Source organism: Mobula birostris, chromosome 30, assembly GCF_030028105.1.
Source record: "Mobula birostris isolate sMobBir1 chromosome 30, sMobBir1.hap1, whole genome shotgun sequence".
In the NCBI taxonomy this organism is placed as follows: domain Eukaryota; kingdom Metazoa; phylum Chordata; class Chondrichthyes; order Myliobatiformes; family Myliobatidae; genus Mobula; species Mobula birostris.
In genome coordinates, this window is record NC_092399.1 from 23339975 (window position 1) to 23365716 (window position 25742).

Sequence of the window (25742 nt, forward strand, 5' to 3'; positions counted from 1 at the left end):
GTCATTAAAATGCATAAGCAGATTGTCTGAGGGGAACAGTGAGTTCTAAAAGTATCCCAGAAACAACGGAGCATGGATAGAATTAAGACCATCACAATTGCTTATTAAATATAAGACTAGTTGGGTGTTTGATGTCACTATTACTTATCTGTTTGTAATCAGTCAATCTATTGCAGCATTTTCTTTCCTGATGAGATCATTCAGATTACATTCTCAGCCACTCCTATTTCTATCCTATATGATAGAAATTTAACCTATAAGATATGGTTAAATTTTGTACGTCAAAGATTTTTTTCCTCCTATTTCTCAACTACTTTCTGTTTCTTAAGAACACCATTGGAACATAAGACCATAAGACATAAGAGCAGAATTAGGTTATTTGACGCATACATTCTGATCTGCCATTCCATCATGTCTGATTTATTATCCCTCTCAACCCCTTCGCCTGCCTTCTCCCCTTGATCTTTCATACCTTGACTAATCAAGAATCATAAATAGCCTTATACATATAAATAGGCATCATAATTTTCCACACACCACCTGATGACATCATCTCTACCTGATCACCATGTCTTGACTACTCTACTGTTCTGGATCAGTAGAATCTAATACCAGAATCACAGAAGTTTTCCATTAGAGGCGATAACAAAGGTGTCACTTCCAGTCAACATTGCCAGCTCCCATTTCCTCCAAGGCTGAATTTCATAATATCCATATCATATTTAGCCTTCAAATTCACTTCCGACCAACTATGTGCTTCATCTCCATTGCCTGATTCTAAACTTTTCCTCGGAACATCTGTTGCTCAGTTCTTTTCTCATCTGATTGGTTACTCTAGGCACAAGCATTCCAATATTCAACAATCCAGTTTTCTATTTTGTACTGTTGATAAATATGAGATCTTCCAAAATTGTTTGTCATAATTACACAGCGGTGAAACAAGATCTTCAGCTGTTTGAGTCTGAACTACCCACTTCCACCAATCCTACACAAATATAATGTTTTATTTGCCCTTTATTCTCATCAATTATCCAACAATTCTATCTTTTGTCTACTCAGAACAATTGACAGTAGCCAGTTAACTTACAAAACTCTTCACCTTTGAGGAAAGCAGAGCACAAGAAGGAAATTAAAAGGATGTGCAAACTCAACATAATTTGGACAGGATGTCAGGATTGAACTGGAAGGAAATGGCTCTTCTAGCTGTTCCACAGTACTTGCTCGTATCTCCCATCTCCTACCAAGCATTATGTCATTGTTATCCCTATGACTGTTGACTTTCATCTCCTCCAAGTTAAGTAATATTTTGACTTTAAAAAAGCTCTTTGTGTTTAAATCTTTTATTGGCCAAATCATTCTTCATAGGTGCTCTCTACAGAAATCTGAGTGCTTTGTATTCCACTGAATCTGGTCTATTGTCTTTTTCCTGAGAGGTTTATTGTGAATAGTGGCTGAATGACATTCTGGAGAACTTTGACATAGCTGATGATCAGTTTAACATTTTTTTTTCAATGTAGACTTCTGTGTCCATTGCTTGTGTATTGATTGCTCTACATCAGGTACTAGTCCATACAATTTACTGCTGAAGAGAATCTCAGATTAAGATTGAAAGATCACATCACTAAACAGGAATCACTTTAAAGTAACTATTAAAATAATTGATCCTTTTTAAATTGTTATATGTTTTATTGCCTTATTTTAATTTGAAATATATTTTAAAGCAGTTTAATGATGCATCATTCTAATATTCTGTCAGGAAATTAGGTTTACAGCTTTCATTCAACGCAGTGACCAACTGCCCAAAATTGGTGCCAAAATCTTTGCACGTTTCCAGAAGCCATTCTGTCAGTCATTTCTTCCCTCCCCAGAACAGTTGTTTCCATTAGTTTTTCAGCCGGTCTGCTCTACAATATTCAGTCATTGCTTGGATGAAGGCTCCTATCACAGTCCTCTGAAAGATTGCGTCCACTGAATTATTTAATTCCCATTTCATTCCATTTTCAGATATACACTGAAGCCAGGTGCAATGGGGTTGCAATATTTAAGTCCTCAAAACAAAAAAAAAGTCACTTCTTTTCTGAAACAGTTAGGGAAGCATGAGCCTTGTAGTTATGTCTTTCTGCAGCAGTGCAGCAGGACAGAAAGCTGACTTATAGGCATCAGCATTAAAGTATCTGCGTTGAAGTAAGGCTTTTATTGACTGGTGCTGGGGGTCGTTGCAGGAAGTGTCTTCCTCTGTTGTCCTTTCTTTTTTTTATTCCCGGACTTGCTGTCCTTCTTGCTTTGCCTGTTGCCGCCTTCTTTGTTCCTCGCTTTGCCTTTTCTTCCTCCTTTCTGCTTGTCTCTTCTTCTATTGCCTTTTCCTTGTCCTGTTACAGAAAGACACATTGTCAGTGTTGCTCTGCAAACCTTGCTCCCCCCGATCATTATCAAACTGAGGAACAGCCACAGCCTGTACGGAGGTGGATGGTGAATGAGCCTAGCAGGTGGATAAACGTCATCTTCAACACAGAATTACAAAGGAAATAATATAACATTCCTTGAATCCCATCCCTGATTTTTAAAATACTTATGCAATTATAAACAGCATCACCATGACCCCATGATGTCATTTTATTGCTAGAAAAATAGTGGGGTAGGAAACTTTCTTGCATAAAAATTAGTAGATAATTCTAGATAGAACTGAATGGAATAGAATGCACAGCAAATCATAAACACAAGAGATTCAGCAGATACTGCAAATCCAGAGTAACACACAAAATGCTCCTAGAACTTGATAGGTCAGGCAGCACCAACTCAGAGGAATAAACAGTCGACGTTTCAGGCCGAGACCCTTCCTCTGTAGCCTTCATCTTAGTTTTGATGAAGAGTCACAACCTGAAACATCGATTGTTTATTCCATTCCATAAATGCTGCCAATCTGCTGCATTCCTCCAACAATATGTAGAAGCCACAACTCCATTACATTATGTACTCTCTCTGATGCCATTGACTGGGGGAGAATTACTAAGGAAGCATTTTCTATACAAAAGCAGAATAGTTAGGGAGCTACTAATCCGATGAAAGGTAAAACACATCAGGAACTCTCAGAGGGGATGCAAATCGACAGAGAGAAAGAGTTAAAGCTTTTGTCACAAATGGAAAGAGTTCAACTGTAGGATGGGATTTGAAGATCTGGACTCGACATTTGGTGTTTGTGTAGTGTTGTGAGATGACACGGAGTGCAAAGGGAAGTAGGGAACGGTAGGTCCAATGAAATGGGATCTGGATTCTCAAGGGTATACAATTGACGTCCTACTCCATATCACATCTAGAAGAGTAACATTTATAACTGGCCAAAGTGGCACCAGCGAACAAACCTAACTCGGGAGACATCTTTCAGATAGTCCACAAAACTGTTTCTTTCACATCTTCTTTTCACTTCAAATTTGTTTCTCATACAGATGCTGCAATCTGTAGTTTGAAGATCAATTGAGTGATCTAGGTCTTTGCTGACCCTGAGAAGATTTCAGGAGATGAGTGGCCTCGAGGCCTAGAGGTTTAAAGACTGGACATAAGCCCATGGTCAATGCCATTTCTCGCCAATCTCTTCGAGTAAAATGTCAAGGAAGATTGAAATATCAAGGCAAGTGCAGAAGACGAGCTAGTGTTACTGCTGGAGGAAGGTGAAGGCGTGTGACGGTCTCTTGCTCACTACTCCTGATGGAAGGCCTCTCCCTCCTTCAGTGCGGTCAGAGGATGGTACCGAAGTTCTGGATCTGTGATTTATGGATTGGACTGTAGTTTACGTGGACTTTTTCAATTCTATGTTTTTATATTTTATGCTTTTGTCCATTCTTTCTTGTTGCTGTTTAGTGCGAATTGTTTGTTTTTTTGGGGCGAGGTGGGGTTGAGGGTTTGGGATTCGATATTCTTGCATGATTTGGTTTTTTGTGAGGGTTGATGTCTTTCGTGAACAGCATCCATGGTTCTCTTTGCTTTGTGGCTGTCTGGAGAAGATAAATCTCAGAGTTGCATACTGCATACATACTTTGATAATAAATGTACCTTGAACCTTGAAATGATCATTATTCAGTTACAAGTTACTGAAGAAGAATGTTTCACCATTAAATTTCTACAGAAATGCCACAATGAGAACTGAAGGTAATTTAATCAAGGAGTCATTTCATGTTGCAGCTTATAAAACTCTAATTTGGCTAACTCTGGAGCAGTGCATTCAATTCTGGTTTCCCCATTATAGGAAAAGTGTGGAGGCTAGGGACGGTGTTAGAGAAGTTTACCTCGAAGATGGCTGGATTAGAGGCCATATGCTATAAGGAGAGATTGGATAAAATTGGGTTATTTTCTCTGGAGCAATGGAGGCTGAGAGGAGACCTGACAGTAGGTTATATAATTATGAGAGGCATAGAAGGAATCGATAGCTGTAGCTGACATTTTTTTTTTAAAGATCAAAATGTCTATTACTAGAGTACATGCATTTAAGATGATAGGGAAAAGTTCAAGGGAGAAGCACAGGGGCAAATTATTGACACAGTGGTGGGTGCCTGGAACTCACTCTCAGGAGTGGTGATGGAGACAGTTATGATAAAGGAAGTTAAGAAGCTGTATTAAGCAGGAACTTGAAAATGCAAATAATGGAGGGATATGGACCATGTGAGGACCGAATGGGTTTGGTGTTATTAGTTGAAAGTGTTCTGCACAACATTAAGGCCTCAAGAGTCTGTACCTCTGCTGGACTTTTTATGCTCCATGTTCCTTATATGTTGGGAGTGAGTGGAGCTTAAAAAGTAGCTATTCATTATGAGGAATAGGTCAGGCAGTGGAAGGAGGAATGTGGTGGATGGGGATGCTCTTCTTCTGTTTCAGGAGGAAGCAAAAAAGCTCCCAGCAGTGCTGCTGAGAAAGGGGAGCGTAAAAAGATAACATTAGGGTGAAACCTGCAAAATATTGACAATGCTACAAAAATAGAATTAGAACTTTCTGCATCAAGAGGGAGGAAGAGATGGGTGACATTTCAGGCTTTCATCAAAAAATAGAAAATCTTAATGATAAAGAAAGGTTAAGATGCAGAAAAAAAGGGCCAGGGAAAACAAAAGGGTTGCATTGTAGGATATAGTGCAATGAAAGATGAAATCACAAAAGGGAATACTGATTCCAAGCAAAAGGGGGCAGTAATGGAACAAAAAGAAACAGAAGGGTTTGGAGATTGCAATGCTTCATTTGCTATCACTCATATGAGATATATTTCAAAATGTAGCTCATACCATTTTCACTGCATTGGTGTACAAGATGTAACAACCTAAAGTGATGAAGACTGATATGCACTTTCTTAGCACAGGGCAATATTATTACATATCAGTAGAGGAGTGCAGGATTGAGAAGCCATGCACTGGACTAAAATAATCTGCAATATTACCGTAACAAAACAAAAACTTAAACATATACAGTAGTGCAAAAGTCTGTATATATATATATATATATATATTTAACTATCTATCTATATCTATGTGTGTGTGTATGTATATATATATATATATATAGTGTCTGAGACTAGTTCACTGTAACACGGTCACACAATAAAACAAATTTCACAACATATATAAGCAATGATAAACCTGATTCTAATGTGGGTCTCTATTATGGACTGAGGGTGTTAAGGGGACAGGGAGAGGGGAATCATGGCTGGGAAAGGGGAAGGTAGAGGGAAGCACCAGAGAGGCATTCTGTAATCATCAATAAGCCAATCAAACGTCCCTGCATGGTGTCTCAGGGATGAGTGTTTCTGCACCCGTGCTGCATCCCACCCCTGTCACTTCTCTCCCGCCATCTGTCCCACACGCTTCCCATGCTAGTCCACCTTTGGCATTCCCAACATCCTTTGCTTCTGCCAGATTTACAGACCCACTCTCCACTCTACGTTGGCAAATACAGTACTGTGTAGAAGTCTTGGGCAGCCTAGCTATATAAGTGTACTAAGTCTTTTGCACAGTACTGTACAAATGGAACCCTTGTTATAGGAAAGGTGAGTAGCTATTTCAAGACTCTTTTCAAAGTTTACAACACACTTTACCCTGTGCAACAACCCTTATTCCACCTCACCAAACATTTTCTGCTCCTATCAAAATCAACACATGGTGCTCTGGGTCAGTCTCAGGTAAATTGGACTTAAACGTAACCCACATTAAATTAAAAAAAATACCCACCTGTCCAGAAACCGTAACTGAAAGGCTTTATTATTTTTTTATGGTGACAGAATGAAATAAAGCTTTAATATCAAAAGGTCATCACCAATAATCCAAGAAGATGGTTCCTAATGCTTGATGAGAGCTTGAAGAGGGAAAAGTTAAGCAAAGGAGAAATCCAGACTTTAGTATTGGAATAGAGAGCAACCATTTTGTTTGCAGAGGTCTCTTTAAATATGTATAATCTCTTCAATCTCTCCATTATGGTTAGACCTACACCACTGGGTATTGACAAAATGACAGAACCCTTCTGAGCTAAGTTGTTCACAATATTCAAGCCACTTTCTGCATAAATCTTAACTGAAGAAGGATTTGGCTCAGGTTGACTGACCTGATTCAGATTAACTTTTATTCTTGGATTTATACCTATCACAGCACTTAAGGAAATTCACAAGAATGTCTCAAGATGCAAGGGCTTAATGAGTAGATTGTACATGAACAACTAGCACGTAATGTTAAATTGAAAAGCCATGTTATTTGGGAAAAAACATTCTTACACATGATATTGACTGGTAGCCAGATTAAAAGCATCCGGAAATAAAACTCAGTTTATTATCCATTCCATGTGAATGTGAATGCCATCAACATTGGTGAACTATAAGAAACATACAAGGAAGCAAAACATAAACAAATCAGAACTAGAGAGTAAAGGAAATAATAAAGTGAGGTAAGGTATGGATGCCAACAGAACAAGAACATTACAGAATAGAAGACAAATGCTGCCTATAAAAAGTATTCACCCGCCGAAAGTTTTCACGTTTTATTTTTTTTCCAGGAAAAGAATCTTTCATGTCAAAGTGAAATCAGATCTCAACAAAAGATCTAAATTAATTACAAATATAAAATACAAAATAATTGGTTGCATAAGTAAGCATTTAGTAGATGCACCTTTGGCAGCAAGTGCAGCCTTGAGTCTGTGTAGATAGGTGTCTGTCAGCTTTGTACATCTGAACACTACAATTTTTCCCTATTCTTCATTACAAAACTGTTCAGGCTCTGTCAGATTGCATGGGGACTGTGAGTAACAGCCCCTTTCAAGCCCAGCCACAAATTCTCAGTTGGATTGTGGTCTGGACTCTGGTTTGGCCACTCCAGGACATTAACTTTGTTGTTTCTAAGCCATTCCCATGTAGCTTTGGCTTTCTGCTTGAGCTCAATGTCTTGCTGGAAAACAAATCTTCTCCAAAGATGCAGTTCTCTTGCAGACTGCATTAGGTTTTCCTCCAGGATTTCCCTGCATCTTGCTGCATTCATTTTACCATCTACCTTCACAAGTCTTCCAGGGCCTGCTGCAGCAAAGCATCCTCACAGCAAGAGGCACAGTAGGGGATCATGGTATGCTTCATAGGTAGGGATGGTGTGCTTTTGATGATGTGCGATGTTACATAGCACTTAGTCTGATGGCCAAAAAGCTCAATATTGATTTCATCAGGCCATAGAACCTTTTTCCAGCTGACTTCAGAGTCTCCCACATGCCTTCTACCAAACTCTAGCTGAGATTTCATGTGAGTTTTTTTCAACAGTGCCTTTCTCTTGGCCACTTTCTCATGAAGTCTGGTCAAGCACCCGGGCAACTGCTGTTGTATGTGCAGTCTCTCCCATTTCAGTCACTGAAGTTTGTGACACCTCCCGAGTTGTCATAATTCTCTTGTGGGCCTCCCTCACTAGTCCGCTTTTTGCATAATCACTCAGTTTTTGAGGATGACCTGTTCTAGGCAGATTTACAACTGTGCCATATCATTTCCATTTCTAGATGACTTGAAATTGTATAAGGCATTGGTAAGGTCAAATTTGGAGTATTGTGTACAGTTCTGGTCACCGAATTATAGGAAAGATGTCAATAAAATTGAGGGAGTACAGAGGAGATTTACTAAAATGTTGCCTGGGTTTCATCTCCTAAACTACAGAGAAAGGTTGAACAAGTTAGGTCTTTATTTTTTGGAGCGTAGAAGGTTGAGGGGGTACTTGATAGAAGTGCTTAAAATTATGAGGGGGATTGATAGAGTTGATGTGGATAGGCTTTTTCCATTGAGAATGGGGGAGATTCAAACAAGAGGACATGAGTTGAGAGTTAAAGGGCAAAAGTTTAGGGGTAACATGAGGGGGAGCTTCTTTACTCAGAGAGTGGTAGCTGTGTGGAACGAGCTTCCAGCAGAAGTGGTTGAGGCGGGTTCGATGTTGTCGTTTAAAGTTAAATTGGATAGATATATGGACAGGAAAGGAATGGAGGGTTATGGGCCGAGTGCAGGTCGGTGGGACTAGGTGAGAGTAAGAGTTTGGCATGGTCTAGAAGGGCCGAGGTGGCCTGTTTCCATGCTGTAATTGTTATATGTTTATATGATTGACTTAGAGGTACTCCAAGGGACACAGTGACTTGGAAATTTTCTTCTACCAATCCTTGACTTGTGATTTTCATAGAGCTGTTTGGACTGTTCTTTTGTCTTCAGATGCAGTTTTCACCAGAATACTGACTCACCAGCAGTTGCACCTTCCTGATACAGATGTATTTTTACTACAATCAATTGAAACACCTTGACTGCACACACGTCTCCAAAACAGATCTCCATTTAAATAATTATGTGACTTCTAAAATCAATTGGCTGCACCAGTGATGATTTGGTGTATCATATTAAAGGGGGTGAATACTTATGCATCAATTGTTTTGAGTTTCATATGTGTAATTGATTTTGATCACTTTGTAGAGATCTATTTTCACTTTGATGTGGAAAAGTCTTTTGCTGTTGATCAGTGTCAAAAAAGCCAAATTAAATCCACCGTGATTCAATGTTGTAAAACAATAAAAGATGGAAAACTTCCGGGGGGAGGGGTGAATACTTTTACAGGCTCTGTAATTTCATTATCATGAACTGAGAGATAGTCTTCTTTTTATTCCAGCACACAATTTCCTTCAATACTCCTGCGGATGGTACATGTATTGCTGTGCAGGTAGTTAAATTTATAATAGGACTGACAAATATTAGATAATAGTTACCAAGTTATACTCATTGATTCAATGTCTCAATCTGTGTTCAGTTTTATTAAGAAAGTGAAGTACGTTTAATTTCATTGTGAGTCACTCAAAGCTGATTTCATTGCTCAATCACCCTAATGACGCAATCTATTTTATGCCATGGACAAATACTTTTAATCAAGAGGTCTGTAGATGCCAGGTTGAGAAATTTAAATACCTGCACAGCAATACATGCACAATCTGTAGGGGTATTGGGGGTAATTATGTGTTGGAATAAAATGAAAAATTGGGACTTACTGAGATGAAAATCAAGACCCGAATTAAATGTGGATGAGCATAACATTTTTGGCAAGACCAAGTAAAATAAATGTAGGTGCAGTAGAAATGCTTATTAGGGAAACATAATGAGAAAGAGAATAACCTCTAATTAAGACAATAATAGAATCCATATGGAAAGAAATAAAAAGATTTTAAGAGGAGCAATCACACCATAAGATATGGCCTACAGACTAAATATAATTAGAAAGGGAACGAGAAAGAAAAATATGTGGAAACATTGGGGAAATTATTTTTTGAAAAAGAATAATAATGGATGATTTAAATTACCATGATGTGAATTGTAGCAGGAGATAGATAAATGGGATTAGAAAATGTTATTCTTGCAATGTATACAGAGCTCCACTTTAACCCACTGTTAAAAACTCAAGAGAGGATTTGTTATTGGATCTGGTAATAAGGAATGAAACAGGGCAGTTAAGAGAAATACTGTAAAGAATATTTGACAGAAGAATGCATAATATCAATAATTAAAAGTAGAACACAGAGTATAACAGGTTGAAGGAATTTTGAGAGATGAGAACAGAATTTGGAAGAACGGGATGGGCAATAAGAAGATAAGAAGAAAGAGCAGGTGTTCTTTGAGGCTGCTCAGTCATTCATCCAATCATGCTCTCAACACCACCTTTTATTTCTTGTCCCAAAGTCCTCAACTTATCTCTTTTAAACACCTTTTTTTCAGCTCTTAATATATTCAGTGACTTCATCTCCGTGGCACTCTGGGGTAGGAAATTCAAAATATCAACCGCTGTCTAATAGAAAGCAACAGTGCTCCTTATTTTCATCTTATTATAATGCCATAGCTCAACTCATAGCATCCTTCATGTTAATCCCATAAGAATCTTATATGTTTAAGTAAGAACACAAATGGGAAATGGAGAATGAAAATAGTAGGTATTTATTAGAGGGCAGGAAAAATCCATTCCTCTAAAAGTAGCAAACTAAATACTTTTGCAGATTGATGGATGAATAACTGAACGCCGGGAAGAGGTACATGTTATCTTTGTAGAAAGTATGACTGGAGGAAATGTGTGGGGAGAATGAAAGAAGTAAAAAACAATCTGGGGCTAAATATAAACTATGATATGATATTAAATAGGAAAATATAAAAAAATCAAATAAGTAAAATATTTTACAGACACATTAATCAAACTAGGAAGGTTAGGGTGGTAACGGGCACTTTAAAAAGGTAGGCAGAACAATTGACACAAGATGCTGGAGGATCTCAGCAGGCCAGGCAGCATCTATGGAAGAGAGTAAACAGTCCAAGTTTCAAGCTGAGGCCCTTTATCGGGACTGGAAAAAAAGGCTGAGAAGTTAGAGCAAGGAGATGGGGGAAGGGGAGGAAGCTGGTAAGTGATAGGTGAAATCAGAAGAGGGAGAGGGGTGAGGTAAGGAGCTGGAAAGTTGATTGGTGAAAGAGATAAGGGCTGGAGAAGGAGAAATCTGATAGGAGAGGGTAGAAGACCATAGTAGAAAGGAAAGGAGTAGGAGCACTGGAGGGAAATGATGGGCGGGTGAGGAGTTAATGTGAGAGAGAGAAATGAGAATGGTGAAGATGGGGCCGTGGGGGCAATTACCAGAAGTTCAGGAAATCGATGTTCATGCCGTCAGATTGGAGGGTACCCAGACAGAATATAAAGTGCTGCTTCTTCAACCTGAGTGTGGCCTCTTTGCAGAAGTAGAGAAGGCCACAGACTGACATGTCAGAATGGGAATGGGAAGTAGAATTGAAATGGGAGTCTACTGGGAGATCCTGCTTGTTCTAGCAGATGGTGTTCAGTGAAGTGGTCTCCCAATCTACACTGGGTCTCACCAATATGCAGCAGGCCAGGCTGGGAGCACTGGATGCAGTAAATGACCCCAACAGACTCAGAGGTGAAGTGTCACCTTATCTGGAAGGACTGTTTGGGGCCCTGAATTGGAGAGAAGGAGGAGATATAGGGGTAGTTTTAGCACTTCTTCCATGTGTTACAAAAAAGACACAGAGGCACAAGAGAGGAGGAAAAGAAGATTTACTAGGATTACATCAGAGAGATGAGGTTTAGATTATCAAGAAAGAATAAGCAAGATGGACCACCTCTTGAGAAAATAAAGCAGAAAGGTAAACTACTAAAGTTATTTAACATGATGACGGGTCTTGGTGGACTAGATACAAAGAGAATGTCTCACCTTGTGGGGATGGTTCTAATTGCAGGCCATCTTTATAAAGAGAATTACCATGAAATCCAGAAGGGAATTCAGAAGAAACTGGGTAACATCAGAATGATGAGAATGTGGAATTGACGACCAGGGAAAGTTTGAAACAAATAGCATAGATGGATGTAAGGAAGTATAAATAAATACATATGGGAGAAGGGAATAAAAGTTTACTTAATCTTAGGTGAAGAAATAAAGCAGGAGGATCAAATGAAGCATAAACATCTTCAAAGGGTCAGCAGAGTGCATGAACACACACACACACACACACACACACACACACACACACACACACACACACACACACACACACACACACTTACTTCATCATAGGATCTTTAACCTAAGCTCAAAACTCCTTTCCAAGTCCCAAACACTAAGTGTTTCACTTAGGGTTGTTCACAGATATCTTTGCTGGACTCCATAACAACTCACCTTTTAGGGCAGAAGTTCTCAACCTGGCGTCCATAGACGCCTTGACTAAAAGTATTGGTCCATGGCATAAAACAGGTTGCGTGATTAGTGTGATTGAGCAATGATATCAGCTTTGAGTGACTCACAATGAAATTAAATGTATTTAATTTTCTCAATAAGACTGAACACAGATTGTGACATTAAAATAATGAAAATAACTTGGTAACTATTATCTAATGTCGGTCAGCAGTGACATTTGACTAAGACATAAGTGGAGAAAGCTAGGCTTGAGAGTTACTGAGAGAGTGCTGTATTGTCCAATATGTTTTTTTCTCAGTTGAGAATGGTACATATGGGTTAGTTTTGGAATGGGTCCAATCAACATCACAAAAACAAATAAAAGTTTAAAAATAACTGCAGATACTGTAAATCTGAATTAATAATAAAAAGATGGGAAAGGCTGAAAATACTTAGCGTTTCCAGTACTTTCTGATTTTATAAGGAATTATCTGGCCATTTTCAGGCAATTCCTTGAGGCTCAAGACAACTTGCTCTTGGCTATTCTGAGAGTAGTTAATGAGATCACTGAGTTACATGTTCTTTCACAGAGTAACAAGCGATCAGGGCTGGAGGTGGTGTGATCCTTCTGCTGCTTTTATCTGGGCTTCTGCACGATCTGGATGGAGAGATTCAAGTTCTTCATATTGCTCTCATGTTCTCGTACTTTTGTAAATATAGAAGGAGGCCCTTTGATCCATTGTGGTCATACCAGATCTCAGAGCACTTCTATCAATCCCATTCCTGCACTAACTTCCTGGCGCAAATGGTCACAGTCTTTTCCCACATGCAAAGGAGTTTAAAACTAGAGGGAAGAGGTTTGGAGTGAGAGGAGAAAGATTTAAAAGGGTCCTAAGGAAGATCCTTTTCCTTCAGAGGGTACTGGGCACAGCCAGATGAAGCTGCAGATGTGGGTGCAATTGCAATATTTAAAAGACATTTAGACAGGTACGTGAGTAGAAAAGGTTCAGAGCAATATGGGCCAAACATAGGCAAATGGGACAAGCTTGGACAGGGACTATGTTTGGCATGGACGAGTTGGGCTGAAGGTCCATACTGTATAAATGTATAATTCTATGCATGAGCTATTCAGTATTGTATCTTCTCTCAATGGTTATGAATTCCATCGGACATCTGTGCTCACTCCATCTTCCTGCTGCCTTAATGGGGATAGAGTTCTTCTTGTACTCACCTATCACCCCATGAGTCTCTGCTGCCAATACATCTTTCTCCACAACTTCCACCCTCTTCTGCATGGTCCTAACACCAAACGTGTCCTTACCTACTCTCCATGGATTTCTCCCTCCATGATTCCCTTGTCCATTCGTCCCTGCCCACTGATCTCCCTCCTGGCACATTTTCCAGCAAGTGACAGAAATGCTACACCTGCCCATTCCCCTGCTCCCTTAACTCCATTAAGGGCCCCAAACAGCCTATCCAGGTGAGGCAGCACTTCACCTGTGTATCGACCGTGGTCCTCTGCTGTATACGGTGCTCCGAATATGGCCTTCTCTACACTGGTGAGACCCGTCGTAAACTGGGGGACTGCTTTGTTGAGCACCTCAGCTTCATTCGCCAAAAGTGAAATTTCCATTTTAATTTTTATTCTCATTCCCATTCCCAATCTGACATGTCGGTCTGTGGCTTCCTCATTTGCCATGATGAGGCCACTCTCAGGTTGGAGGAGCAACATCTCATATTCTGTCTAGGTAGCCTCCAGACTGATGGTACGAACACCAATTTCTCCTTCTGCTAATTATTCTCCTCTCCCTTCCCTTTTCTATTTCCCACTCTGGCTTCTTACTTCTTCTCATCATCTGCCTATCACCATTCCCTGGTGCCCCTCCTTTTTCACTTTCTCCCATGGTGAACTCTTCTCTTTTATCATATTCCTTCTTCCCCAAACCTTTACCTTTCCCACCCAGCTGGCTTCACCTATCACCTTCTAGCTTGTCTTCCTTCACCTCCTCCCACCATTTAATTCTGGAGTCCTCCTCTTTCCTTTCCGGTGTTGAAGAAGGGTCTCAGCTTAAAACCTCGACTGTTTATTCATTTCCATGGATGCTGCCTGACCTGCTGAGTTCCTCCAGCATTTTGAGTGTATGGATTTCCAGCATTTGCAGAATTTGTTGAGTTTATGATCTTTTTTTTAGCTTTGCTGTTGATGTAGATTGACTGCTGCAGACTTGCTCTCCGTGTGGAGAAGCAACACCTCCTATTTTGTTCAGGTAGCCTCCAACATGATGGCATGAGCATCGATTTCTCCTCCTCCTTCCCTCTTCGATTTCTCACTCTAGCCTTTTACCAATGTGCTGTTACTTTATGTTAGACTTTTCCCATCTGCTGGACCCCAGTAAATCACAAACTCTCCGACACAGTGGCACAGCTAACGAATGGCTGCCTCACAGCTTCATGGACCCCGGGCTCAATCCTAAATAATGTTGAGTTTGCACATTCTCCCTTTGACCACATGAGATTCTTTCGGGTACTTTCACATTACAAAGGCTAGCTGGTTGGTTAATTGACCACTGTTAAATTGCCCCTAGTTGCACATGAGTAGTATTATTTGGGAGGACCTGTTGGGAACATGGGGAGAATAAATTACGGGACAATTAGAGAAGAACAAGATTGCTCTGTGAGCCAACATAAACATAATGGACCAAATTAGCTTCCTTCTATGTTGTCAGAAAATAATGGCATGTGGTATCACAAAAACAGTACATCTGATGTAGTGCAATATTGAATTGAATTGAGTTTATTTATAACCATAACCATATAACAATTACAGCAGGGAAACAGGCCATCTCGGCCCTTCTAGTCCATGCCGAGCTCTTACTTTCACTTAGTTCCACCGACCTGCACTCAGCCCATAACCCTCCATTCCTTTCCTGTCCATATAACTTTCCAGTTTAACTTTAATTTCTCACATACTTCACATACATGAGTAAAAATCTTTATGTTATGTCTTCGTCTAAATGTGCAATGCGCAATTATAGTAATTTATAATAATTAGAACAGTCAAAGTAACATAAAATACACTCAAATTAGATGTGTTAATCAGTCTGACGTAAACATAAAATAATCTACAGATGCTGGGATTAAAGCAACACTCACAACACGCTGGAGGAATTTAGCAGGTCGGGCAGCATCCGTGGAAACGATGAGTTGATGTTTCGGGCTGGAACCCTTCGTCAGGACTGAAGAGGGAAGGGGCAGAGGCCCTATAAAGAAGGTGGGGGAGGGCCTACCTTCTTTATAGGGCCTCTGCCCCTTCCCTCTTCAGTCCTGATGAAAGGTTCCGGCCCGAAACGTCGACTCATTGTTTCCGCAGATGCTGCCCGACCTGCTGAGTTCCTCCAGCGTGTTGTCAATCAGTCTGATGGTCTGGTGGAAGAAGTTGTCCCGGAGCCTGTTGTTCCTGGCTTTTACGCTGCAGAACCGTTTCCCAGATGGTAGCAGCTGGAACAGTTTGTGGGTCTCCAATGATCCTACAGGCCCTTTTTACACACCTGTCTGTGTAAATATCCTGAATCGTGGGAAGTTCACAACTACAGAAGTAATTGGGCTGTCCGCACCACTCTCCTCAGAGTCCTGCGATTGAGGGAAGTACAGTTCCCATGCCAGGCAGTGACGCAGCCAATCAGGATGCTCTCAATTGTGCCCCTGTAGAAAGTTCTTAGGATTTGGGAGCCTGTACCAAACTTCCTCAACCTTTATTTTTTATATCTTTAATATAAAAAATTAAAGATTATTCTAGAGATTTAATAGGCAGATTATTATGAATGTGGTATGTGTTCAGACTTCAACTATACCTTCAGTGATTCACGTGTGCAAAAGGTGTTACTGACTTGGGTAATCGTTGCTGATCAGCTCATTGGCAGCATCTTGATTAAGCCCCTCTGAGCCCCTTGATTAAGTGTGTTCTGTAACTGTACCCAGCTGCTTATTGTTGCTGGCCAGGTCATCTTTATTTGATTGTATTTCCTTCGCAGCAACACAAATACATAAAATTAGTCCTTTATAAAGTTGAAATGGTAATCCGGCTGATGGCGCGGTGACATCAGCGCCAGACTCCGGAGCGAAGGTTCCTGCGTTTGAACCCAGTCGGGCCACTCCCGGGCACGCTTTCCATCCGTGCCAGGTTGAGCGTCGAGCTCACAACTCGACCTCGTAAAAAAAAACTGCGCTGTGAGAAGGACGCGGGGGACCACTCACAGAATCTTTCCTCCAAGACAACCACTTGAAAAGTGGCCACTGAGGCTCTGGCAGAGTATGGCACACACAAAAAAAGTTGAAATATTCCACTAAATCCAAAGCCTGAGATCAATCCCAGGCACTCCATCTCCCCTTATTTTGCTGCTGATTTTAAATCTTCAATTTCAAAGTCAGGTAACTGGTGTCTATTGAGAAAGCCAATCCTTTAGTGGAAGTGCTACGAATCGATCAACAGCTTTACTCCCGATTTCAAATTTGACGGTGATGCCAGATTGTGCAGTCCCATGATCCTGAGTTTATTACCATGAGAAAATGGTATGTCCAATGGAGATAAGGAGGAATTTCTTTAGCCAGAGAATTCGTTGCCACAGGCGGCTATGGAGGCCAAGTTATTAGTTATAGTCATAGTCATACTTTATTGATCCCGGGGGAAATTGGTTTTCGTTACAGTTGCACCATAAATAATAAATAGTGATAAAACCATAAATAGTTAAATAGTAATATGTAAATTATGCCAGGAAATAGGTCCAGGACCAGCCTATTGGCTCAGGGTGTCTGACCCTCTAAGGGAAGAGTTGTAAGGTTTGATGGCCACAGGCAGGAATGACTTCCTATGACGCTCTGTGCTGCATCTCGGTGGAATGACTCTCTGGCTGAATGTAGTCCTGTGCCCAACCAGTACATTGTGTAGTGGATGGGAGATATTGTCCAAGATGGCATGCAACTTGGACAGCATCCTCTTTTCAGACACCATCGTCAGAGAGTCCAGTTCCATCCCCACAACATCACTGAATATTGGGTGTATTTAGGGCAAAGGTTGATAGGTTCTTGATTAATTGGGGCATGAAGGGATACAGGGAGAAGGCAGGAGACTGGGGTTGAGAGGAAAAATGGATCAGCCATGACAAAATAGCAGAGCAGACTCAATGAGCCAAATAGCCTAATTCTGCTCCTATGTCTTATAGTATTAAATGTGCCAGAAGCAGACTATCATTTAGTATGATTTCTATGAATAATTGAAGAACTTGCTACTGGATGTAAAAATAGAGTTGTGAAGGAGAAGCAAGAGGATTGAATGCAATTGTCTATTAGTCATCTTCAGGTTGTTTAAGGATATGAGAAATAGAGTTGAGAAGTTTGACATTATTATGAAATATTTATATTACTAGAAAGCTAAGCATAAATTTACTTTATTGTAAGCCTTGATTTAGTAGTGGTATTTGCAAACCTCTCACCCTGGCTCTTCTGCCATCTATATAACAAAATACCGGAGTATAATGGAATGCTCTCCATTTCTCTGTGTGAGTGCAATGCCCACAGCTCTCAAATCTCAAAAGCCTTAGCACCCATTCAGGACTAAATATCCTGCTTGATTGATACCCTATGGATCACCCTAAACATTCACATGATGTATTGGTAACTATCTTCTAACTCCAAGCTACTCGGTCAGGATACTCCCACAGCTCCTTTCTAATCCACCAGCTCTTCCATCAAGAGAAGAATGTTGGCAGGTGCATGGGAGCCCCTTCCCTGAAAACTCCCCTCCAAATTGCATGCCACCCTGACTTGGAAACGTGTCGAACATCATTTATCATTTAAATTCTGAAGTTTCATGACGACCAGTAGCTTGGAGACCCTTCACTGGAAGGCTTGCAGTTGGTCACCACCTCTTTTAAAAAGACATTTGGAAAAGGGAAACATCTCGCTCTGTGGATGATACTTAAAGTGAATATAAATGAAAATATCTTCTCCGTACTGATTATTGAGTGAAAGCAGTGTGGTCAGGCTTCACTGATCTTTATGACAGTTAGGCTCGTCATAAACCGTCTTCTGGATTGAAGCATCATTTAGCGAAGGTCAATTTGCAAATCTATCAACCATTTCCTCTCTCTGCCTCTCTTATTTGTCAGCAAACACTCAGAGAAAGACCATTTGTTTTACCCCTTGTTATTATCATGATATAAAGAAGGCAAAGTTGTCCTATCTCTTCATCTGTCCTAAGTGGCTATCATATAAGAATAATAACACTTTAAAATGGCTTCCTTCCTTCTTACCTAAACAAGGTCTCAAATTAATTTTAAATAATTTCTCTGGCATTTCGGGTCAAATTGTTGAATGGGGTACACAGCAGACGGATTGTCAACCAGCAATCTTTCTCACTTAATACTTTTTTTTAAATGAAATACGATACTGATGTTATCCTTCCCCTGCTTTTCAAACAAAAAAAAAATCAGTTTCCATGAATAAGAAAATTACATTGAAACAATTTGGTTCAGCTTAAATTTTGCCTGGTGGTATTTGCAGTTATCAAAATGGTGACATTCTGGCTTTAAGTGAATGAAACATGCATAATATTTCAAGTTAGTGAATGCAGTCAAGTACAAGATTAAAGGTTAATAGTTCAACAGTCTGGTGTCATTACTCTGAGGTTGCATAGAAGTTGCATTGTGTAGATTGATTGGAACTGCATGGTTATCATTTCAAAGTTAAATGGAGTTTTTACATCATCAGTAAAACATGACAAATACCTTCTCTCTGAAACGATCCTGATTTATTTATTTTACCCCTAAGATACTGCTTCACATTCCTCAGCACTAAAGAATACAGTATTTGCAAAAGTACCTGCTTGAAAAGAATATACGACATTTTTCTGAAAATGGTTTGTTTAAAGGGACTGTGGAATTTCCTCCCAAAGGTACAGAAGGTCAGTGCGCAGCTTCTATGAGGAGATTTTCTCAACTTTATGGCATCATTAAAGTAAACGCGAATCTTATCTTATATGTCGAAGTTGAATTATTGTAGCTTTATTTAAAGACTTAGAGTATGTAAACTGCAAGAAAATGTCCTGGTACCAATGGGACAAACCTAACCTGGATCAACCAGGAATTGATCATGGATTCAGAATTTAATGAGTTTGGTGCAGAGCGGATACTAAAAGTTTGAAGACTATCTGGATTATGTACACAATTTAATTTACTTATTTTAAACAGGCATTGTTCTAAAATGTATAATCACTAGCAAACAAGTAACTCTTGCTTCACTAAATGTGACTATCAAGGATAGGATATGAGTGGAAAGTGTGGCACCCTTTTTAAAACAGGTTTATTTTGTGAAAAAACGCTTGTCAGACTGAAAATATTTTTCCAATTAAGTGTTCTTTTCACTGTTGCCATTTAGACCATAAGATATGGAAACAGAACCTGGCCATTCAGCTAGTTCTCTGCCTTTCTATCACACCTGATTTATTTTCCTTTGCAGCCCTATTCTCGAAATAAATGCTAATATCACATTTGCCTTTCTTTGTACCAACTCAACCTGCAAGTTAGCCTTTACGGAATCCTGCACATGGACTCCTAAGTCCCTATGCAAATCTAATTTCTGAATGCTATCCCCATTTAGAAAATAGTCCACATCTTTATTCTACCTGCTAAAGTGCAAGGCCATCCACTTCCCTGCACAATGTTCCATCTGCTACTTCTTTGCCCATTCTCGTAATCTGTCCAAGTTCTTCTGCAAACTCTCTGATTCCACCTCACTACCTGCCCCTCCACCTATCTTTGTATCATCTGCAAACTTGGTCACAAAGTCATCAAATCTATCAATCCGATCATTGAAATACAACATGACAATTAGTGGACTCATCACCAAGTCTTACTACAGACCAATGGTCATTGGTAGCCATCCAGAAAAGGCTCCCTTTATTCCCATTCTTCACCTCTTGCCATTCAGCCAATCTTCCTGTTATGTCATGGGTTCTTATCTTGTTATGCACCCTCATGTGCAGCACTTTATCAAAAGTCTTCTGAAGATCCAAGTGAATAACATTCACTGACTTCCCTTTGTCTATCCTGCCTTTTTGTTTCCTCAAAGAATTCCAACAGATTTGTCAGGCTGAATTTCCCCTCAAAGAAATTAATTCTCCTCCAAGTACCTTGAAAGCTCATCTTTTCACCTTGGATGTTATATGCAATATACTGACTCTTGTTAATCCAAGGGTAATTTTGTCTTTACGTAAACTTTAATATAAGGATTGATGTTATTTCTAATTCAATATAGCTAGACATGCCATAGTAAGTAGTTTGAGTTTGTCTTTAGCCACTTAGAATTGATGACATAGAGACATAGAGAGATACAGCAAGGAAGCAGGCCTTTGACCCACCAAGTTCATATTTACATCATGAAGCCATTAACTTCATATTTACACTAATCATACATTTATCCCTTTCTTATTTTCTCATGGTCTCATCAAATCCCTGAGATTCTGCCACTCACTTACACACTATACTGGCTACTTAACCCACATGCCTTTAAGACGTGGGAAGAATCTGGAGTACCAGGGAACCCACAAGGCCGCAGGAAGAATGCACGTACTTCGCACAGGCAGCACCAAAGGTTAAGATTAAGTCCAGGTCTCTGGCACTGTGAGGAAGCGGCTTCATCAGTTATGGCAATAAATTGCACAACTGTTACTGACTCAATTGAATTTTAGTTTACAAAAAAATAGTTTTGCTTCAAAAAATGTTCATCATCTCAAATATACTTCCATTCTGGCTCGGAATTATCAATCACAAAGCAGGTATGTGCAGGCACTCTGTGTGCAGGAGGTTAGCTCTTCAGCCATCACTCAGAGGACCTGTCCTCTCCCAACATACAAGTGCAATTACGAGGAAAGCACAACAGTGTTCCTACTTCCCCGAGGAATTTGCGGGCATTTGGCATGATGTCCAAAACTTTGGCAAACGTCTATAAATGTGTAGTGGAGAGTATATTGACTGGCTGCATGGTATGGAAACACCAAAGCTCTTGAACAGAAAATCCTACCAAAGGTAGTGAATGTGGCCCAGTCCATCATGGGTAAAGGCCTCCCCAATGTTGACAACATCCACATGGAGCATTGTCACAGGAAAGCAGCATCCATCACAGGGCACGCCCACCACAATCTCTTCTCACTGCTGCCATCAGGAAGAAGTGCAGGAGCCTCAGGACTTACACCACCAAGTTCGGAGAGAGTTACTACCCCTCAACCATCAGACTCTTGAACAAAAGGGCGTAACTTCAGTCAACTTCACTTGCCCCATCATTGAAATGTTCCCACAATCAATGGACTTACCTTTAAGGACTCTTTATCTCATACTGTCAGTATCTATTTTTTATTTTTTATTATTATTATTAATATTATTATTATTTCTTTTTGTATTGACACAGTTTTGCATATTGGTTTAACAGGAAGTTGGTGTAGTCTTTCATTGATTCTGTTATGGTTATTATGTAATACATTTATTGAGTATGCTCACAAGAAAATGAATCTCAGGGTTGTATCTGCTGAAATATATGTACTTTGATAATAAATTTACTTTGAAAAAACCCACAGCTAAAGAGTGGTGATGACTGCTGCATTGGTAAGTGCTGACTACCCCTGATTACTATTTGGGTCACATAAATCAAAACAGGTACATATAAACTTCTCGGTTTGCATGAACACCCACCCGCCCGGCAGATAACTGTGCCAGTAAACGTTAGGGACCCAGAGGTGAACCAGAAAATCTAAATTAGAATATATAATTTGATATAAATTCATGTCTGGGAAGTAAATACAGAGAATGGGTGGAAGACAGTCTGAAAGAGAAAGATATTTTTAAAATCTTTTTTATATCATGAATAATGATTATTATCTAAGGGAATGAGATCCCACATTTTAATTATTTTTATCTTCAGAGAGAGATAATTAATTAAGACGTATTACATGATTAAAGCCTCACTTATAATTATAATTAAATGAAGAAGTTTTAACCTTTGGCAAAATGTTTTGGACTAACAAATGAATAGGTTATGCAGCAGTACTCCTCTTTCGTGGACCAAATCCCATGTGGTCTGGCTCAATCCTCCATGCAGTCCATCGCTAACCCTTGTGGCCCTGCCAATTGAGATGCCTGCCATGGCAATCCCCTGAAAATCTGTGATGCATAGGAATCAGGATCCTAAGGCTTTGCCCCTATCCCTACCCAATAAGCTTGCTGTTTTTAAATCTCTCTGATTTTTAAAACAGTTTCAAACCTTAAAGTAAGATCAATTAGAATTGATAAATAAGTAATACAAATCAACAAATTCAGCTTAAATCACATTTAACTGATATACGTAAGTTTGTTAAAACAGTATCTGCAAAGTGTCCATCTGCACTTGACCTTTCATTCCAATTCAGTATCTCCATTCAAAAGAAATGGTCTTGCACTGCAACTGTGAGGCTAAATACAAGTCTATTCTTTAGCACAGCACAATTAAGATCTGCCTTGGACTTAGTGCTGATTGGTACAGACAATCATGTACACCGCCATCTTGTTTTCCGTCCTTCATATTGCAGAAGTCAGGAACATGCGGATGCTCAAAGGACACACGGTGGTATTGTCTCACAATGCCAGAGATCCCAGTTCAATTCTGACCTCGGGAGTTTGTGTGTTTCTCCTGTGATTGTTTGGGTATCCTTCCATATTCCAAAGATGCATTTATTTTATTTATTTTGTGTAGGTTAATGAGTAAAGTAGCTACTGTTAATTGCCTCATTGTGTAGAGATGAGTGGTAGAATCTGCAGAGAATTAATGAGAATGTTGGAGAATATATATTGGAGTTAATCTATCTGCACATTTATGATTGTGTTGATAGATGGCACAGACTTGATGGACCAGAAGGCCTCTTTCCATACTGTAGCTTTCTATAACTATGAATCTGTGACTTCCTATCACCTCACTGGATGTCCCCTACTCCAACATCAGTACATTTTGGCTCCTTAGCTTTGAGCGCCAAATTTCTTGATAAAGTATTGGTAAGGCAAAGCCAGGCTAATTTGACTGAAGTTGTGTAATTAACTCAGCATGTTCAATTGCTATAGGTTACCATGTAATTCAGTTCTCCTAAAAGAAGTATGGGGTCAGGGTGAGCATTATTTCAAAATATAGACCATTGTTCTCCAAGTTCAGCAAATTTAGGACAAGCAGATTTTTTTGCCATCTTAATTAGAAAGGCTATTACCAAATTTAAAACATCAGGAAACATCTGATTTGAGAATTTGAAATATGCCTTTTGACTTTGTGTTTTCTATCCTGTGTTTTGGCTTGTTCTTTTTTTCTTTCTGTTGCCATTTGTGCAATTTGTTTCTTTTGCTGCATGGGGGTGGGTGTTGAAGTTTTTTTTTGAACTGGTTCCATGGTTCTTGTTTGTTTTGTGGCTGCATGTGGAGAAGGCAAATCTCAGAGTTGTATACTGCATACATACGTTACTTTAATAACAAATATACTTTGAACTGGATGTGTATCATGTTTAGCTGCTTTGGATTAACTGAACTCCTAACTACAGAACTTTTGCTGTGGTGTCCACATTTTATATTCCTGTTATTTATTTAATTTAATTTTTTTTATGTATATGGCTATGCTTGTTGAGTTATATTTCCACCCCTGTGTGCACATATGCACTTACAGTGCACATGCTGTATGTAGTTCGTAGAAAAGGCTCCTCTCATGATACACTAGGTGGGGAAGAAGAGCAAAATCCACTGCTTATTCCAGCCACAGGGCTTCTGAGACCCAGCTGAGGTGCTGCAACCCAAGTCTGGTCAAGGAATGCACTCGGAATGGGGATTAAACTTCCCAATGTGTTTTACTCTGTATTGCACTGGGAATAGACAGTGAGAGTCCAAGGAAGAGCAATAACAGAGCAGGGTTAGAAACGCTGAGAGAAGCATTACTTAAAGCTTTTTTTTTAATCAAACTGCTCTGATTAATTACATTGAAACAGCATATTACCGAAAGTGCCCAGCCATGTGTCTTTGAAGTTGAACTAATTAAACAGAATTTGATATGTAAGTAATCTCAATTTAGATATCAGTTTCTGTTTATAATTTCCATCTTAATAACTAGTTGATCAGCCTTCTAAAGCAGCATGGCTTTCAACAGTACATACATTCTTCTCTGCTGGAACCTAGCCTGATCAAAGCTGCAGAAAAGCCAGGCTGAAGCCTTGTTATGGTTGCACAGATAAAATTTTCATGCCACTGTTCATCCTTCAATCACATATTAAAACAAAACATTATTTCATCATGTTAGTGCTTATGAGATGCAGCACACAAATTGCCTCTTGACATTACTTAAGTAATAAATATAGTTGCAACCTGTTTTATCAGCAATGAAGTGGCTTGAAACTCAGTGACATGGAGCTGCTGGCTCCTGATGTTTCTGCGTTCCAAGGGTTCTTTGCAAGTTAAAATGAGGCATAAAACTTGTTGCTTATGACCGTTTTATTAAGCATTTCAAGAAAAAAGGAAATGATGGAGAGAAGCACGATGATAGAGAAAAAGGAAAAAAGACTGAACAAAGCTGGTCTCTTTATAGCAGACTTCTGATTCCATTGACAGTTAACCAGATTCAAGAATATGACACTCAACACTAAAACCAAGAGTTTCCAGGTAATTGTAACCATTGAAAAACTTACTGAACAATCACATCTATGTAGGTGATTATATAAAAACACAAATATAAGCAAGTTAAGATACAAGGAAAATGATAATTCTGCACCACCATTCAACAAAGCGCAATTTCTTTCTTTCTTAAACAAATCTGTTTTACTAGAATAATAATAATGCATGCTGTCGCAAAGATGCGGTAGATCAAGTATGATCAATCCACACCCCTAAAACATGGCAAATTTAATTTACATGACCTACCAAAGCAATCCCCACCAAAAAATATTTTGCTTGCTTGATGGTATTACAGGAAAGATACCAGAATGGATAGAAGATTGGCTGACTGGCTTGAGGCAAGGTTGGGAATAAAGGGGGCTTAAGTCTGCTCCAATGTCTTATGACCTCTTAATTAGTAAGGCTGTCAAAAGTTACAGGGAGAAGGCAGGGGAATCAGGTTGAGAGGGATAATTAATCAGTTATGATGGATTGGTGGAGTACACTTAGTGGGACGAATGTCCTAATTCTGTCATGGTCCCTTCTGGCAATCCCCCACCATGCCATTTACCTCTGGAATTGGGCCTCAATCAGCTCATTTAAATTCCAATCATCCCCAGGTTCCACTAACTACACACACCTGCTTCCCATCAGAAACTGCAGGATAAAGACCCTGTGACCACAACAAGGAGTTGCCAGTTTGATGGTTGACTCTTGTATGAGTAGCTTCATTCCATGGTTCTTAGGACTATCAGTTCTAAGTCTAGCATTGTTCCTGAACTCTCTACTAAAACCAAGACTTTGGCTGAAGACTTTCTCTGGACACCAATTCCATGCTCGCTACGACCATAACGCCTCCCGACT

The 25742-nt window shown here is 39.6% G+C and overlaps 1 protein-coding gene across 2 annotated transcripts in view; it reads right to left on the bottom strand.

Moving 5' to 3' along the window:
* Positions 1–570: 570 nt before the first annotated feature.
* rspo1 (R-spondin 1) overlaps positions 571–25742 on the bottom strand; it is a 196659-nt gene continuing 171487 nt past the window's right edge. For both annotated transcript variants that reach the window (XM_072246978.1, XM_072246979.1), the window contains exon 6: positions 571–2369. In XM_072246978.1, coding sequence (XP_072103079.1) covers positions 2194–2369 — 176 coding nt within the window. In that variant the 3' untranslated portion in view covers positions 571–2193. The remainder of the gene's footprint in view (positions 2370–25742) is intronic.